At 34.9% G+C, this 11983-nt stretch overlaps 1 protein-coding gene across 7 annotated transcripts in view; it reads left to right on the plus strand.

Annotated features, from left to right (window-relative positions):
• MYO9A (myosin IXA) overlaps positions 1-11983 on the plus strand; it is a 266751-nt gene that overhangs the window by 80545 nt on the left and 174223 nt on the right. For all 7 annotated transcript variants that reach the window (XM_024761731.1, XM_024761733.1, XM_024761735.1 and 4 more), the window contains exons 9-11: positions 4209-4298; positions 8057-8173; positions 10015-10149. In XM_024761731.1, coding sequence (XP_024617499.1) covers positions 4209-4298; positions 8057-8173; positions 10015-10149 — 342 coding nt within the window. The remainder of the gene's footprint in view (positions 1-4208; positions 4299-8056; positions 8174-10014; positions 10150-11983) is intronic.

Consider the following 11983-nt stretch of genomic DNA (forward strand, 5'->3'; position numbering starts at 1 on the left):
CGGTCTGGGAGGATCCCACATGCCATGGAGCGGCTGCGCCCATGGGCCATGGCCTCTGGGCCTGCGCGTCCGGAGCCTGTGCTCTGCGACGGGAGAGGCCACAGCGGTGAGAGGCCCGTGTACCACACACACAAAAAAAAACGGTAAAAGAAAAAAAAGAGGAATCATTAGCAGAGAATAATATGTTCCTTAAAGATTTGAACAATATCAACCCTGTGACCAATTGTATTTGATGTTCTTCCAGTTAGTTTTGTGTTGACTGATTTCTCAGAATTTTCAAATCTGGCTTGAATTGATTTTGATAATTTATGTTGTTCTAGGAAATAATTTGTTGATTAAATGTTTAAAACTTACTACTTTTGCATTCTTTGTAAATATTTTGTTGATGTTTAAAAATTTTTTTTCTATGGTATTAGCTTTCAGCTTTCAATTTGTGTTTCTTAATTTTTTCTTTTGATATGTGAGATTTGTCTTTCTTATTTACTTTTTATGTATTGATTTCTATTTTAATATATTTTCTTCTTTTTTTCTGTTAAATTATGAAATGTTTTCAGCATACAATATATGTGGAAAACAGCATGATAAATACCTATGTAGTTGAAACCTCATCCAAGTAATAAAATATTGCCTGTATTTGAAGTCCACTGTGTACTCTGCCCCCAGCAGAAGTAAACACTACTATGAATTTAGTTTTTTTCCAGTTTTTATTAATTGAAATTTTAAATGCAGTCGAAAGCAGAGAGAACCCCAAGTACCCCTCATATAATGAACATAACCCAAGTACCCATTGTTAAGCTTCATCACTTATTAATGTGGCCTCTCTCTTTTCATCTATATCTTCACCTCTGTTCCTTCCCAATTCTTTTAAAACAAATTCCAAAACATCCCAAATATCTAAAAGATAATTTAGACGTTTTAAAAATATTCACAATAATTAAGAACCTACTGTATAGCACAGGGAACCCTACTCAATACTGTGTAATGACCTGTATGGGAAGAGAATCTAAAAAAAGAGTGGATATATGTATATGATTAACTGATTCACCTTGCTGCACACTTGAAACTAACACAACACTGCAAATCAACTATACTCTAACAAAAATTTTAAAAAACTTCACGATATTATTAAAACACCTAAAAATAATTAAGTTGTTTTTTAGTCTCAAACATATAGTCAGTGTTCAGATTTTCTTTTTCGTTTATGATTTCTCTACAGTTTCTTATTTTTCATTGAGTTATAATTGACATACAGCATTAGTTTCAAGTATAAAGCATAACATTTCAATATCCCTATATATTTCAAAATGTTCACAGTAAGTCTGGTCGACATCTTTCAGCATAGATAATTACAAAAAATTTATTTTCCTGTGATTAGGACTTTTAAGATCAACTCTCTTAGCAAGTTTCAAATACGGATTACAGTTTTTATTAACTGTTGTCACCATGCTGTACATTACATCCCCATGACATGTGACATTTATTTTATAACTGGAAGTTTGTACTGTTTTGACTTGAATTTAGTTTTTGTCATTCCTATTCTTGTTTTAACACTTTCAGAATAGGTAGATGTTTCTTTCCATAAAGAATATATAGTTTTGTTGTTCTGCATGTTTTCAGACTTTATATAAATGTTATACTATATGTATCATTCTAAAACTTGACTTTTTCACTTCATATTTTGTTTTTGAGATTTTTCAGTGCTGGTTTATATATTCTAGATTCTTATTTTTAGCTGTTGTATAAAATTCTATTATATGAATAAAACATACTTTATCTTTTTTAGTGGGGAGTGAAGTTGTTTGTTATTTTCTATTTATAGATAGTACTATGACAGGCATTCTTGTACATGTCTCCTTGTTAACGTGTGAGAATTATTCTAGGGTATAGTCCAAGGAGTAGAATTCTTGGGTGATGGTATATACACATATTGAGCTTTACTGATACTGACAAATTACTCTCTACATGGTTGTACCAATTTATACAAGTGTATGGAAGTAACCTATGCTCCACGCTGTTGCCAGCTTACATTTGTTTGTTCCTTTAAAAAAAATTTCTTGAGTCTACTACATAGGTCATTTATTTTTAAATATTTTAATAATAATTGCTTACATGAACAAATATACCTCACAATAATACTACAGTGGTTTTTTAAAAATTTATTTAATTTACTTATTTTTGGCTGCATTGGGTCTTCATTGCCGTGCATGGGCTTTCTCTAGTTGTGGCGAGCGGGGGCTACTCTTTGTTGTGGTGCACTGGCTTCTCATTGCAGTGGCTTCTCTTGTTGCGGAGCGCAGGCTCTAGGCACGTGGGCTCCAGTAGTTGTGGCACGTGGACTCAGTAGTTGTGGCTCGTGGCCTCTAGAGCGCAGGCTCAGTAGTTGTGGTGCACAGGCTTAGTTGCTCCATGGCATGTGGGATCTTCAGACCAGGGCTCGAACCTGTGTCCCCTGCATTGACAGGTGGATTCTTAACCACTGCACCACTAGGGAAGCCCCTACAGTGGTTTTTATCACATATGTTTTTTCTTTGTTTTCTTAGTTTTGTCATTTTGTGTAATCTGGTATTAATAATTTTTTATTGTTGTTCTTTGAAATATTTTAAATATATCTGAAAGGTTGAGGTTTTACATTTAAACTTTGGCTGTTCATTTTGTGAAGTTAATGTGCCTCAAATTGTTTCCATTTTTTGGAATTTGAAGATTGAGCAATGGATGCTTCAGAAGAAGGTGTATTTTCCTTGTTGTGTAATCATATTTTAAAAATGGTCAACCTGTCATGAATTTGCTGGTGACAGGGTAATGCCTCACTCTCTTGTTTTATAACTCAGTTTCTCCTTGTATTCTAGTCTTTTTGCTTGATATATTTTATATCATATTGTTTACATAAAATTTTATGAATGTCAAAGCTTTATTATGTATGGATGCTTTTATAAAATGGACTTATTTTCCATTTCATGCCCATCAGCATGGCAAAAACCAAAAGTCTGATGATACCAAATATAGTCAAGGTTTGAAGAAATAAGAACTCTCAGTGCTTCTGCTAGAGAGAGCAAATGGGTAAAACTCATGTACAGGAGTTTGGCAATATCCTGTAAAGCTGAAAATAGGTACACTACAACCTGGTAATTCCACGTTCAGGTCTGTACTTCAGAGAAACTCTTGAACTCACATGCAAGAGTATTCACTGCAGTTTATTTTCTGATGGTGCAATGAATAGCATGAGTGTCTACAAGTAGGAGAATGGATTGTGCATGGTGGTAATTTATATAGTGAGATGCTATACAGCAGTTAAAATGAATAAGCTTGATCTAAATTATCAACATAGATCTCAAAAACATGTTTGTAATATAAAAACATGAACTGAAATTATACATATATATGTATGTGTGTATGGGTGTGTGTGTGTGTATGTGTGTATAAAAACATGAACTGAAATGATACATGTGAAATTCATGATTGTATTGGCCTCTAGAGAGAGAGGAAGAACAAAGGAAGCATCAACTTTATCTTAAAGTTTAACATCTGTAAGTGAAAATAAACATCTGAAACATCAATAAGTATCCATTATAATGTCCCTGGAATTCAAAAAGTATTGTCACTTTTTAGTCCTTGTCTCCAGGTTGTGGGATTATGGTTGATTGTCTTAAAATATTTTTTGTGCCATTCTGTATTTTTCATATTCTGCACGATGAAACATGTTTCTCTGTTATGATCAGAAAGAAAACTTTAATTTAAAAAGACCCATCTTGGGCTTCCCTGGTGACGCAGTGGTTGAGAGTCCGCCTGCCGATGCAGGGGACACGGGTTCGTGCCCCGGTCCGGGAAGATCCCACATGCTGCTCCGCGGCTAGGCCCGTGAGCCATGGCCGCTGAGCCTGCACGTCCGGAGCCTGTGCTCCACAATGGGAGAGGCCACAACAGTGAGAGGCCCGCGTACCACAAAAAAAAAATAAATAAATAAAATAAAAATAAAAAGGCCCATCTGTCTTATTTACCCTTTGTGTCTTTTTTATGGTGAAGTATGGTGAGTGGGACACTTAAGTTCCACTTTGGCCAATATTTAAATTGCCCAGTGTATTGTCTTTTTGTTTTTTCTCTGTTGCATATTTACTAATCCCAGTAATTTTTTTTCTCTATTTGACTTTTCAATAAATAATTCAACCATAGTCATAAATCTTTTATATTGAATTTACTTTTCTGCTGTATAGGTTAAAGAAGAGATGCTATTTGAAGCACTAGTTACAAGGAAGACCGTGACAGTGGGAGAAAAGCTTATTTTACCATACAAACTGGCAGAGGTATGAATAGATTTTCTTTGAAATTAAGGAACGCTGAACATTTTTAGAAGTTTAGGTTTATATTCTTTCTGTTAACAGAATGATTGAATGGATTGAAATATTTTTTGGGCTCTTGAAATTTATCGTGAACTTTCTGTCAACTTGGAAACTTAAAGTTGAATGTAATTTTAAGCAATACGCTTACATTTTTCTCCAATGATCTCAATCTGATCACCATTTTTAAGTTTCATAGTATTACTGTGGGATAAGTAGATGGTAGGTAGAATTATAAATAAGCAGTCCTTAACCCAAATGATTATTCCTTGTTGAGCACATCATATCTTCCAGCACATCATATTCTTTTGGTTTACTTTTTCATTGTTGGCCTCTCCTTTGCAGTTCTTTTTGTTTTTTCTTTTCTTCCTGACTTCTTAAAGATTGGGTGCCCTAGGACAGTCTTTGTCTTTTCTTCTCTATACTCTTTATCTAGATTTTCTCACTTAGTCCCATGGCTTTAAATATCATCTGTATAGTAAAGCTTCCAGGTAAGTTTTATTGCTATAGTGTGCCAATATTACTATTATACCACTCAGGTGTATAGGAGTAGGAAAGTTATTGAAAAACCTACTATTTTATGGTGAAGTTTTATGAAAGTATTGAGAAATCAAACTGACAATTATAAAGATAGGACAGGAATATGAGATTGGAAGTCAGAGAGGTGGGGAAACAGTGATTTAACTGTAGAGAATGCTTTCTAGGCAGACATTGAATAATTTATCCCATTGATCCATTTATCCCATTTTTGGGGTCTCTCCTGATTGTACCTACAGGTCCACATTTCTTCATTATGTCAGGTATCTTATATCGTATTTTATAGTTGCCAACTTTGAGAGGTCCTTTCTAGACAAGAGAAAAAGCCAAACCGTTTTAAGAGTTTTGTTCATCTTTTACATAAAAGTTCAATGCTTTTATATTTTCTTTCTCAACTTTTTTCATTATTAAATATTTCTTTATGTTTATTTACATGTTTAACTTTAACTTCAACATTTTAAGATTATTTTTGTAGCCCCTGCTTTATTTTTGTTTATGTTTGTTTGGTATATTTATTTGTTTAGTAAATATTTGAAAACACTTTTTGTGCCTGGAATTGTGCTAGGCATTATGAGTAAAATGAAGAGCAGTCCTTAAGGATTCTAGTATTTTGTCTGAAGAGCAATGGAAAGAAGGGTTTTAAGCAAAAAAGTTGCCTTAGATATTTTTTTAAGGACAATCTGGCAGCAGTGTGAAAAAATTAGTTGGAGGAGAGCGTGTTAGTTTTCTATAGCTGTGTAACAAACTTAGTGACTTACTATAATACAGATTTATTATCTGACAGTTTCCATGAATCATCAGTCTGGGCACAGGTTAGCTGGGTCCTCTGCTCAGGGTTTCACCAGGCTGAAGTCAAGATATTCATGATGGCTGTGATCTTATCTGAGACTCAACATCCTCTTCTAAGTTCACAGGTTGTTGACAGGATTCACTTCCTTGCAGTTGTAGGACTGAGATCCATAATTTCTTGTTGGCTGTTAGGGGCCATTCTCAGCACCTAGAGTCTACTTGCCATTTCCTGCCATGTGGTCCTGTACACAACATGGCAGTTTGCTTCTTCAAGGCCAGCAGGAGAATCTCTGATGGATGGGCTCAGTCCCTAGTAAGTCAGCTCTACCCAAGACAGTATCTCTTGGGTTAACTAAAAAATTCAGCTGATTTTGGGCCACAATTATATCTTTAAAACCCCTTCACCCTTGTCATATAACAAAAGATAGTTATGGGAGTGAAATCCATCATTTACAGTCCTGTTCACACTTACTGGGAGAGGATATAGAGAACACGTACACCTGGTGATGGGAATCATTCTAACCCAGAGGGCAAGAGTGAATGTGGAATGATGAGTTTGGAGGCTATAGTAGTTAGTACTCCTGAGGAGAAAGATGCTTGCTGCTATGTCTAGAATGGTGACCTACTGATAGGGAGAAATGGATGTATTTAAAAAGAAAGAAATTTAGATGGTAAAATCAACAAGATTGGGCAATGATTTGCTTAGTGGGAAGCAGGGAGGAAGAAGGAGATGTCAAGGATGAATCCTGATTTTCTGGTACACACAACTGTAGAATATTGGTACCATTCAGTGAGACAGGAAACACTGAACGAGATCTTGTTTGAGTGAGAAAATAATTAATTGGTATTTGGGCTTATTGAGGTTAAGCTGTGATAGGCAGAACTGCATTTCAGAGAAAAGAGGCTAAAAGTATAATATTGGGAGTTACAGTGTAAATAGGCATTATATTTGTATATTTGGATTCTCTATAAATCTATTAATTTGATATGGAGGTTTGTCTTCTAACTACAAAATTCAACTCATTTATATTCATTGTGATAACGAACATGTTTTCTTACTGTGTGTTTTAAAATATTTTGCTTTTGCTGAATTTAATCATATTGTCTTTATTCTTTTTCCTCTCCTCTGGGGAAAATAGAATGGTTATTCTCTCTATATATTCTACTATTGATTTTCTTTTTATTTTAAAGATACTTGGTTGATAACTTGCCTAAGAATAGACTTTTAGGGCCACATCCTTTTTTCTCTCAGAACTTCTAAACGTTTTCCAATTATTTTCAAGTGTCTAGTGTTGAAGACAGAGAATTTAATACCTGTCTTTTCTTTCCTATGTAGGTGATAGTTTAGGTAGGTAGATTTTGTTCTGGAAACTTGAGGGTTTTTTTTTTTCCACTGAAATTCAGAAATTCATTCATCATCTATGTGTGGTCGGTTATAGTATTGTCTCCATTTTACAAATGTAAAAAAAGCTGTAGCCTAAGAGTTTAAGTAACTTGACCAAGGTCAAATAGCTGGAATAAGTAGAGAAACCGGGATTGGAAGATAGTCTAGCTCTTAATCAACACTCTCTACTTCCTCTAAAATTAAGAACATAGATATAAATATGTACCTGAATATACAAGCTGCAAAATAAGTCCCTAGATGAGAAGTACATAAATTATTAGGATTTGTATTCTTTTAAGTTCTAGGACACAGCTGTCTAAGATACGTGCCCCACAACCCTCTTTTTAGGTTGCGGTACTTTCTAAATGTTGGATTTTCTTTAAGTAATAGACTTCATTTTTTAGACTAATTTCAGATTTACACAAAAATTGAGCAGATAGTACAGAGAATTTCCATAAACTGGGGAAAGCTTGAGGTGAGGGGATAAAGTAAATCACGTAACTCCATAATGAAAGAATTGTTACTGTTTGGGGATGGAGAATTTCTAAAGGTTACTGTGGATGACAAGCTGAAGACAGCCAGGAGTGTAATTGTGGTGGTGTGACTAGGATTCCACAGATAACTGATGCCTTTTTGATAATTGATTCCTATGCCTGGAATACTCTTCCCCACTTTAGCTGGCGAAGTTCATTTATTTATAAAGTTTCTATTCTACCTTCTTTACTAGGTGAAATATATACCCCAGTTTTCAGTTAAAGTGTTTTGAAATGTGTGGACTCATGTTTTGTTTCCTTTATCTTTCATGGCAGTTTAAGCCTGGATTCCCTGAGTTGGATTAAATTAATGAGTATATATGAAAAACTTCAATTGTAGCTTATTTATATTGAAAGAAAAATTAATTTCTAATTCAGGATAATAAGCTTTCTTTCTTGAATGAGAACAAAACACTTTGTTATAGTATCTTAGTCAGATTGTTGCCAATTTCACTTAGACTCCTAACTTTTTTTTTTTCCAGGCTGTGACAGTGAGGAACTCCATGGCTAAGTCTTTATATAGTGCCCTGTTTGACTGGATAGTTTTTCGGATTAATCATGCACTTATGAATAGTAAAGATTTGGAGCAAAATACCAAGGTAGACATCTATTGGATTATAATATATTTTTCCTGAAAAACTGTTTTAATAAAATGGGTAATGCATAAAATTTAAAAACATAGAATTATATAGAGTAATAAGTATCACCTTTTATCTGTATTCCCTGCTATTTCTCTCCTTATTTCTGCTTCTATGACCCTATTCAGCAAAACTGTTTTGTGTGTCTTTCCAGAGCTTTTTTCATATGTACTTACATTCCTATAGATGTACATGTACAGAGTTGCTTTTAAACATAAAAATAGGATCATGTTATCTGTATTGTTTCTAATTTGTATTTTTTTTACCTGGTTATGTCTTGAAATATATCTAGACCTCATTTTTAATATTTAAATGTAAAACATAAATATTTAAATGTAAAATTGCTCTTACATGACCTTTTCATGCTTTGAGTAAGCCCACAGGTAGAAAGTTGATTTTAATTCTAACCTAATACACCAAGTTGACTTATTTTTTTAAATTAATTAATTAATTTTATTTTTGGCTGCATTGGGTCTTCACTGCAGTGCATGGGCTTCTCATTGCAGTGGCTTCTCTTGTTGTGGCGCACGGGCTCTAGGCATGTGGGCTTCAGTAGTTGTGGCACGTGGGCTCAGTAGTTGTGGCTTGCGGGCTCTAGAGCACAGGCTCAGTAGTTATGGCGCATGGGCTTAGTTGCTCTGTGGCATGTGGGATGTTGCCAGACCAGGGCTCGAACCCATGTCCCCTGCATTGGCAGGCGGATTCTTAACCACTGCGCCACCAGGGAAGTCCCAAGTTGACTTATTTTTGAAGATCATTATTTTCACTGTTTTTTGTAAGGGCTTAGAATTAGTCAGCAGTATTAATCACACAAAATACTCTTAATGGAGACTTTTAAAAGTCTCTTACTATTTATCACTCATTACATCAGTTTGCCCAGTATCTCTCTTAGCACCAGTGGAGAAAAATCATTTTCATTTAATCAAAATTGTCATACAACTGTATTTTAAGAATAAGGTGGGGTGGTGAGAAGAATGGTGGTTTGGGATATTAGAACTGAATATTTATCATCCATAGTAAGAAGTTAGAAGGTAATTTCTGGAGGTAAAATATCAAGAAATAGAAGAATAAACATTTTTTACTATATTATACTATTCTTTACCAAACAACCTAAAAGATTTGAGTGTTGTTGACTTTATGGAGCAGAAATTGAGGGTGGAGAAGGGATTGTTGATTTTTGTTATAATCCTTTTAGAACTGTTTAATGTCATAAATCGTGTGTGTTTCTTTTTCTTGATAAAAATTTTTAAAGTTTTAACTTCAAGAAACCACATATTCTGATATCCAGTTTCATTTCTAGCCTGTGTAAGACTAATTTAAACATACCTGTTAGCTTGATTCTTAATGCAGAATTTTATTGGGATAGAGAAGTCAAACTAGGAACAATTGCATGATCCTTTTGGCATAACCAGGCATAGCTAGGAGTAACCTAGCTTTACTTTAGTAACCTTCTGACTTTCCACTAGCCTGTTTTTCCCTTCCCTGTCTCTTGGGTTTTAGAGATTTGTGATATTGAGGTAACAGGTCATTAACTCTGCTTTGTACATTTCTGTAAAGTAATCAATGAATTACATGTGTTAAAACTTTGGATCTATTTTTATAACTAAGATAAAAAGAAAAAGATGAAGAAAAAGAGAACTAACATGCTTTTCATTTGTAGTATATTTTGACTGAACACTGGCCCCCCAGGTTTTCCTCTCCACTGCTGTTGAAGAACGTTTTGTTACTTATATTGTGAATATTATTCATGAAATAAATTTGAGCATCCTTTATTAACCATAATTCTTTTTCCTGTTTCACAGACTTTGTCCATTGGTGTTCTTGATATTTTTGGGTTTGAAGATTATGAAAATAACAGCTTTGAACAGTTCTGTATTAATTTTGCTAATGAACGCTTACAACACTACTTTAATCAGCATATCTTTAAATTGGAGCAGGTGAGTACCTGAATGTGTGTACACTTGCCCCCTTCCTGCTCCCTAAACCCTAACCCCCACCTTCACATACACACACACAAATTTTTTTTTTTTTTTGCGGTACGCGGGCCTCTCACTGCTGTGGCCTCTCCCACTGCGGAGCACAGGCTCCGGACGTGCAGGCTCTGTGGCCATGGCTCACGGGCCCAGCTGCTCCGCGGCACGCGGGATCCTCCCGGACCGGGGCACGAACCCGCGTCCCCTGCATCGGCAGGCGGACTCCCAACCACTGTGCCACCAGGGAAGCCCCATAAATTTTTGAGTCATAGTCGTGATAAGTATTTTAAGTGTTGTATTTCAATATAGATATTATTGACTTCATATTAGTGTAAGCAAATGACAGATCAGAGCATAGTTTGGGGGCCTTATCACACAGGGTTTTCTTTTTTGTTTAATAGGCCTCAAGTATTAGAATCAATAATACATGCTTGTTTGACTGCACCTTTGAATGAAAAAATAGGGGTTTGTTTTGAATTTTTGTTGATGTTTTTGATTTTTAATTGCCGCCATGGGCTTGGTCACTGTGTGTGTAATGTTAAGTGTGGTTGTTGTATTCCTTTGATCTCTTAGTTCGAGGATGGGATAGAGGAGCTTATTAACAGAATCTCAAATGAGCTCAGAATGTGGATACAAAGAAATAGGACAGTGTAGAGAGACCAAAATGAGTTAACTAGATATTTCTTGTGAGAAGTTCAAATTGACTGAATTAGTGTAGAAAGAGCAAGCCATCAGTTTCTATGAGAATTCTTAGGGTAAATGCAGGGTTGAAGGAAATGTGGGCTCTTTTTCCAAGTCAAGTTTGAATTCAGTAACAAGTTGAGATTGTAGCCCAGAATTTCAGTTTGTATAAAAAGAAGCAGGGTTCACATTCACCTCAAAGGAAATAGTGAAGAAAATAAATGAACAGAAAACCACAACAGGTCTTTCCTGTCATTGAGGCTTGCCGTCCTCTGTCCTGGCTTTAAGCACTGCTGTTTTACTTCAAGAGTTATAAGGACTGATTAATATTCACACAAACAGCATTAGTCTTGGCCATTTTGATGATTCCTTAAAGTTTTTAACACATGACCTTTTAGCTAGACTCTTTTATAGAGTTGTTAAAAGATAGTATTATTTGTTATAATATCACCTAACATATATGTAGTGCTTACTCTTAAGTGGGTACTCTTTTTATTCTGGTGTTGCAAATGATGCCTAAAGCCTGTATTCAAAACACTCTGGCTTCATAATTCTTGCTTTTAATCAAAAGTTGAGCTGGGATTGGTTTCTTTACTCAATCCAGTGTTCTTTTTACTAGATTATGCTAAATCAGTATTTTTATCTCCTAAAATGGCTGTGTGTGTTGGAGGGGTGGAGGAATGCATTTTGTTGACAGCGTTTTGTATTTTTCAAAGAAAAGCATCAATTGCTCTGTGGATCATTAAACAGAAGACTGGTTAAATTGCTTTTGAAGAAGAAAGGTGTTCTCTTATTGTGAACTGAAATTATTCTTACCTTATTTAGAAGTCTAGATTAGCCATGCAGGAGCCATGAGAAATGCCTTACCTAAAAACATGTATAAAAATAAAACCTTACAGTTGATGGAAAATGTGTTCAAAACTACTTGGTGGGTGGGTGGTCCTCATTTATTTGCTACCCTGCATATCATAGTTGTGGGCAATGTGGTGGAATTATGGATCAAAAGACATAGATACTAAGGTATAGCTTTTTTTTTCTTTCTTTTAAGTCTCAGTATTTTCTTCTGTTATTTGTGATGTAATGGGTAAGCTTTTTTTTTTTTTTTTTTTTTTTTTTG

This window comes from Neophocaena asiaeorientalis, unplaced genomic scaffold (genome assembly GCF_003031525.2).
Source record: "Neophocaena asiaeorientalis asiaeorientalis breed wild unplaced genomic scaffold, Neophocaena_asiaeorientalis_V1.1 scaffold54, whole genome shotgun sequence".
Classification (NCBI taxonomy): Eukaryota; Metazoa; Chordata; class Mammalia; order Artiodactyla; family Phocoenidae; genus Neophocaena; species Neophocaena asiaeorientalis.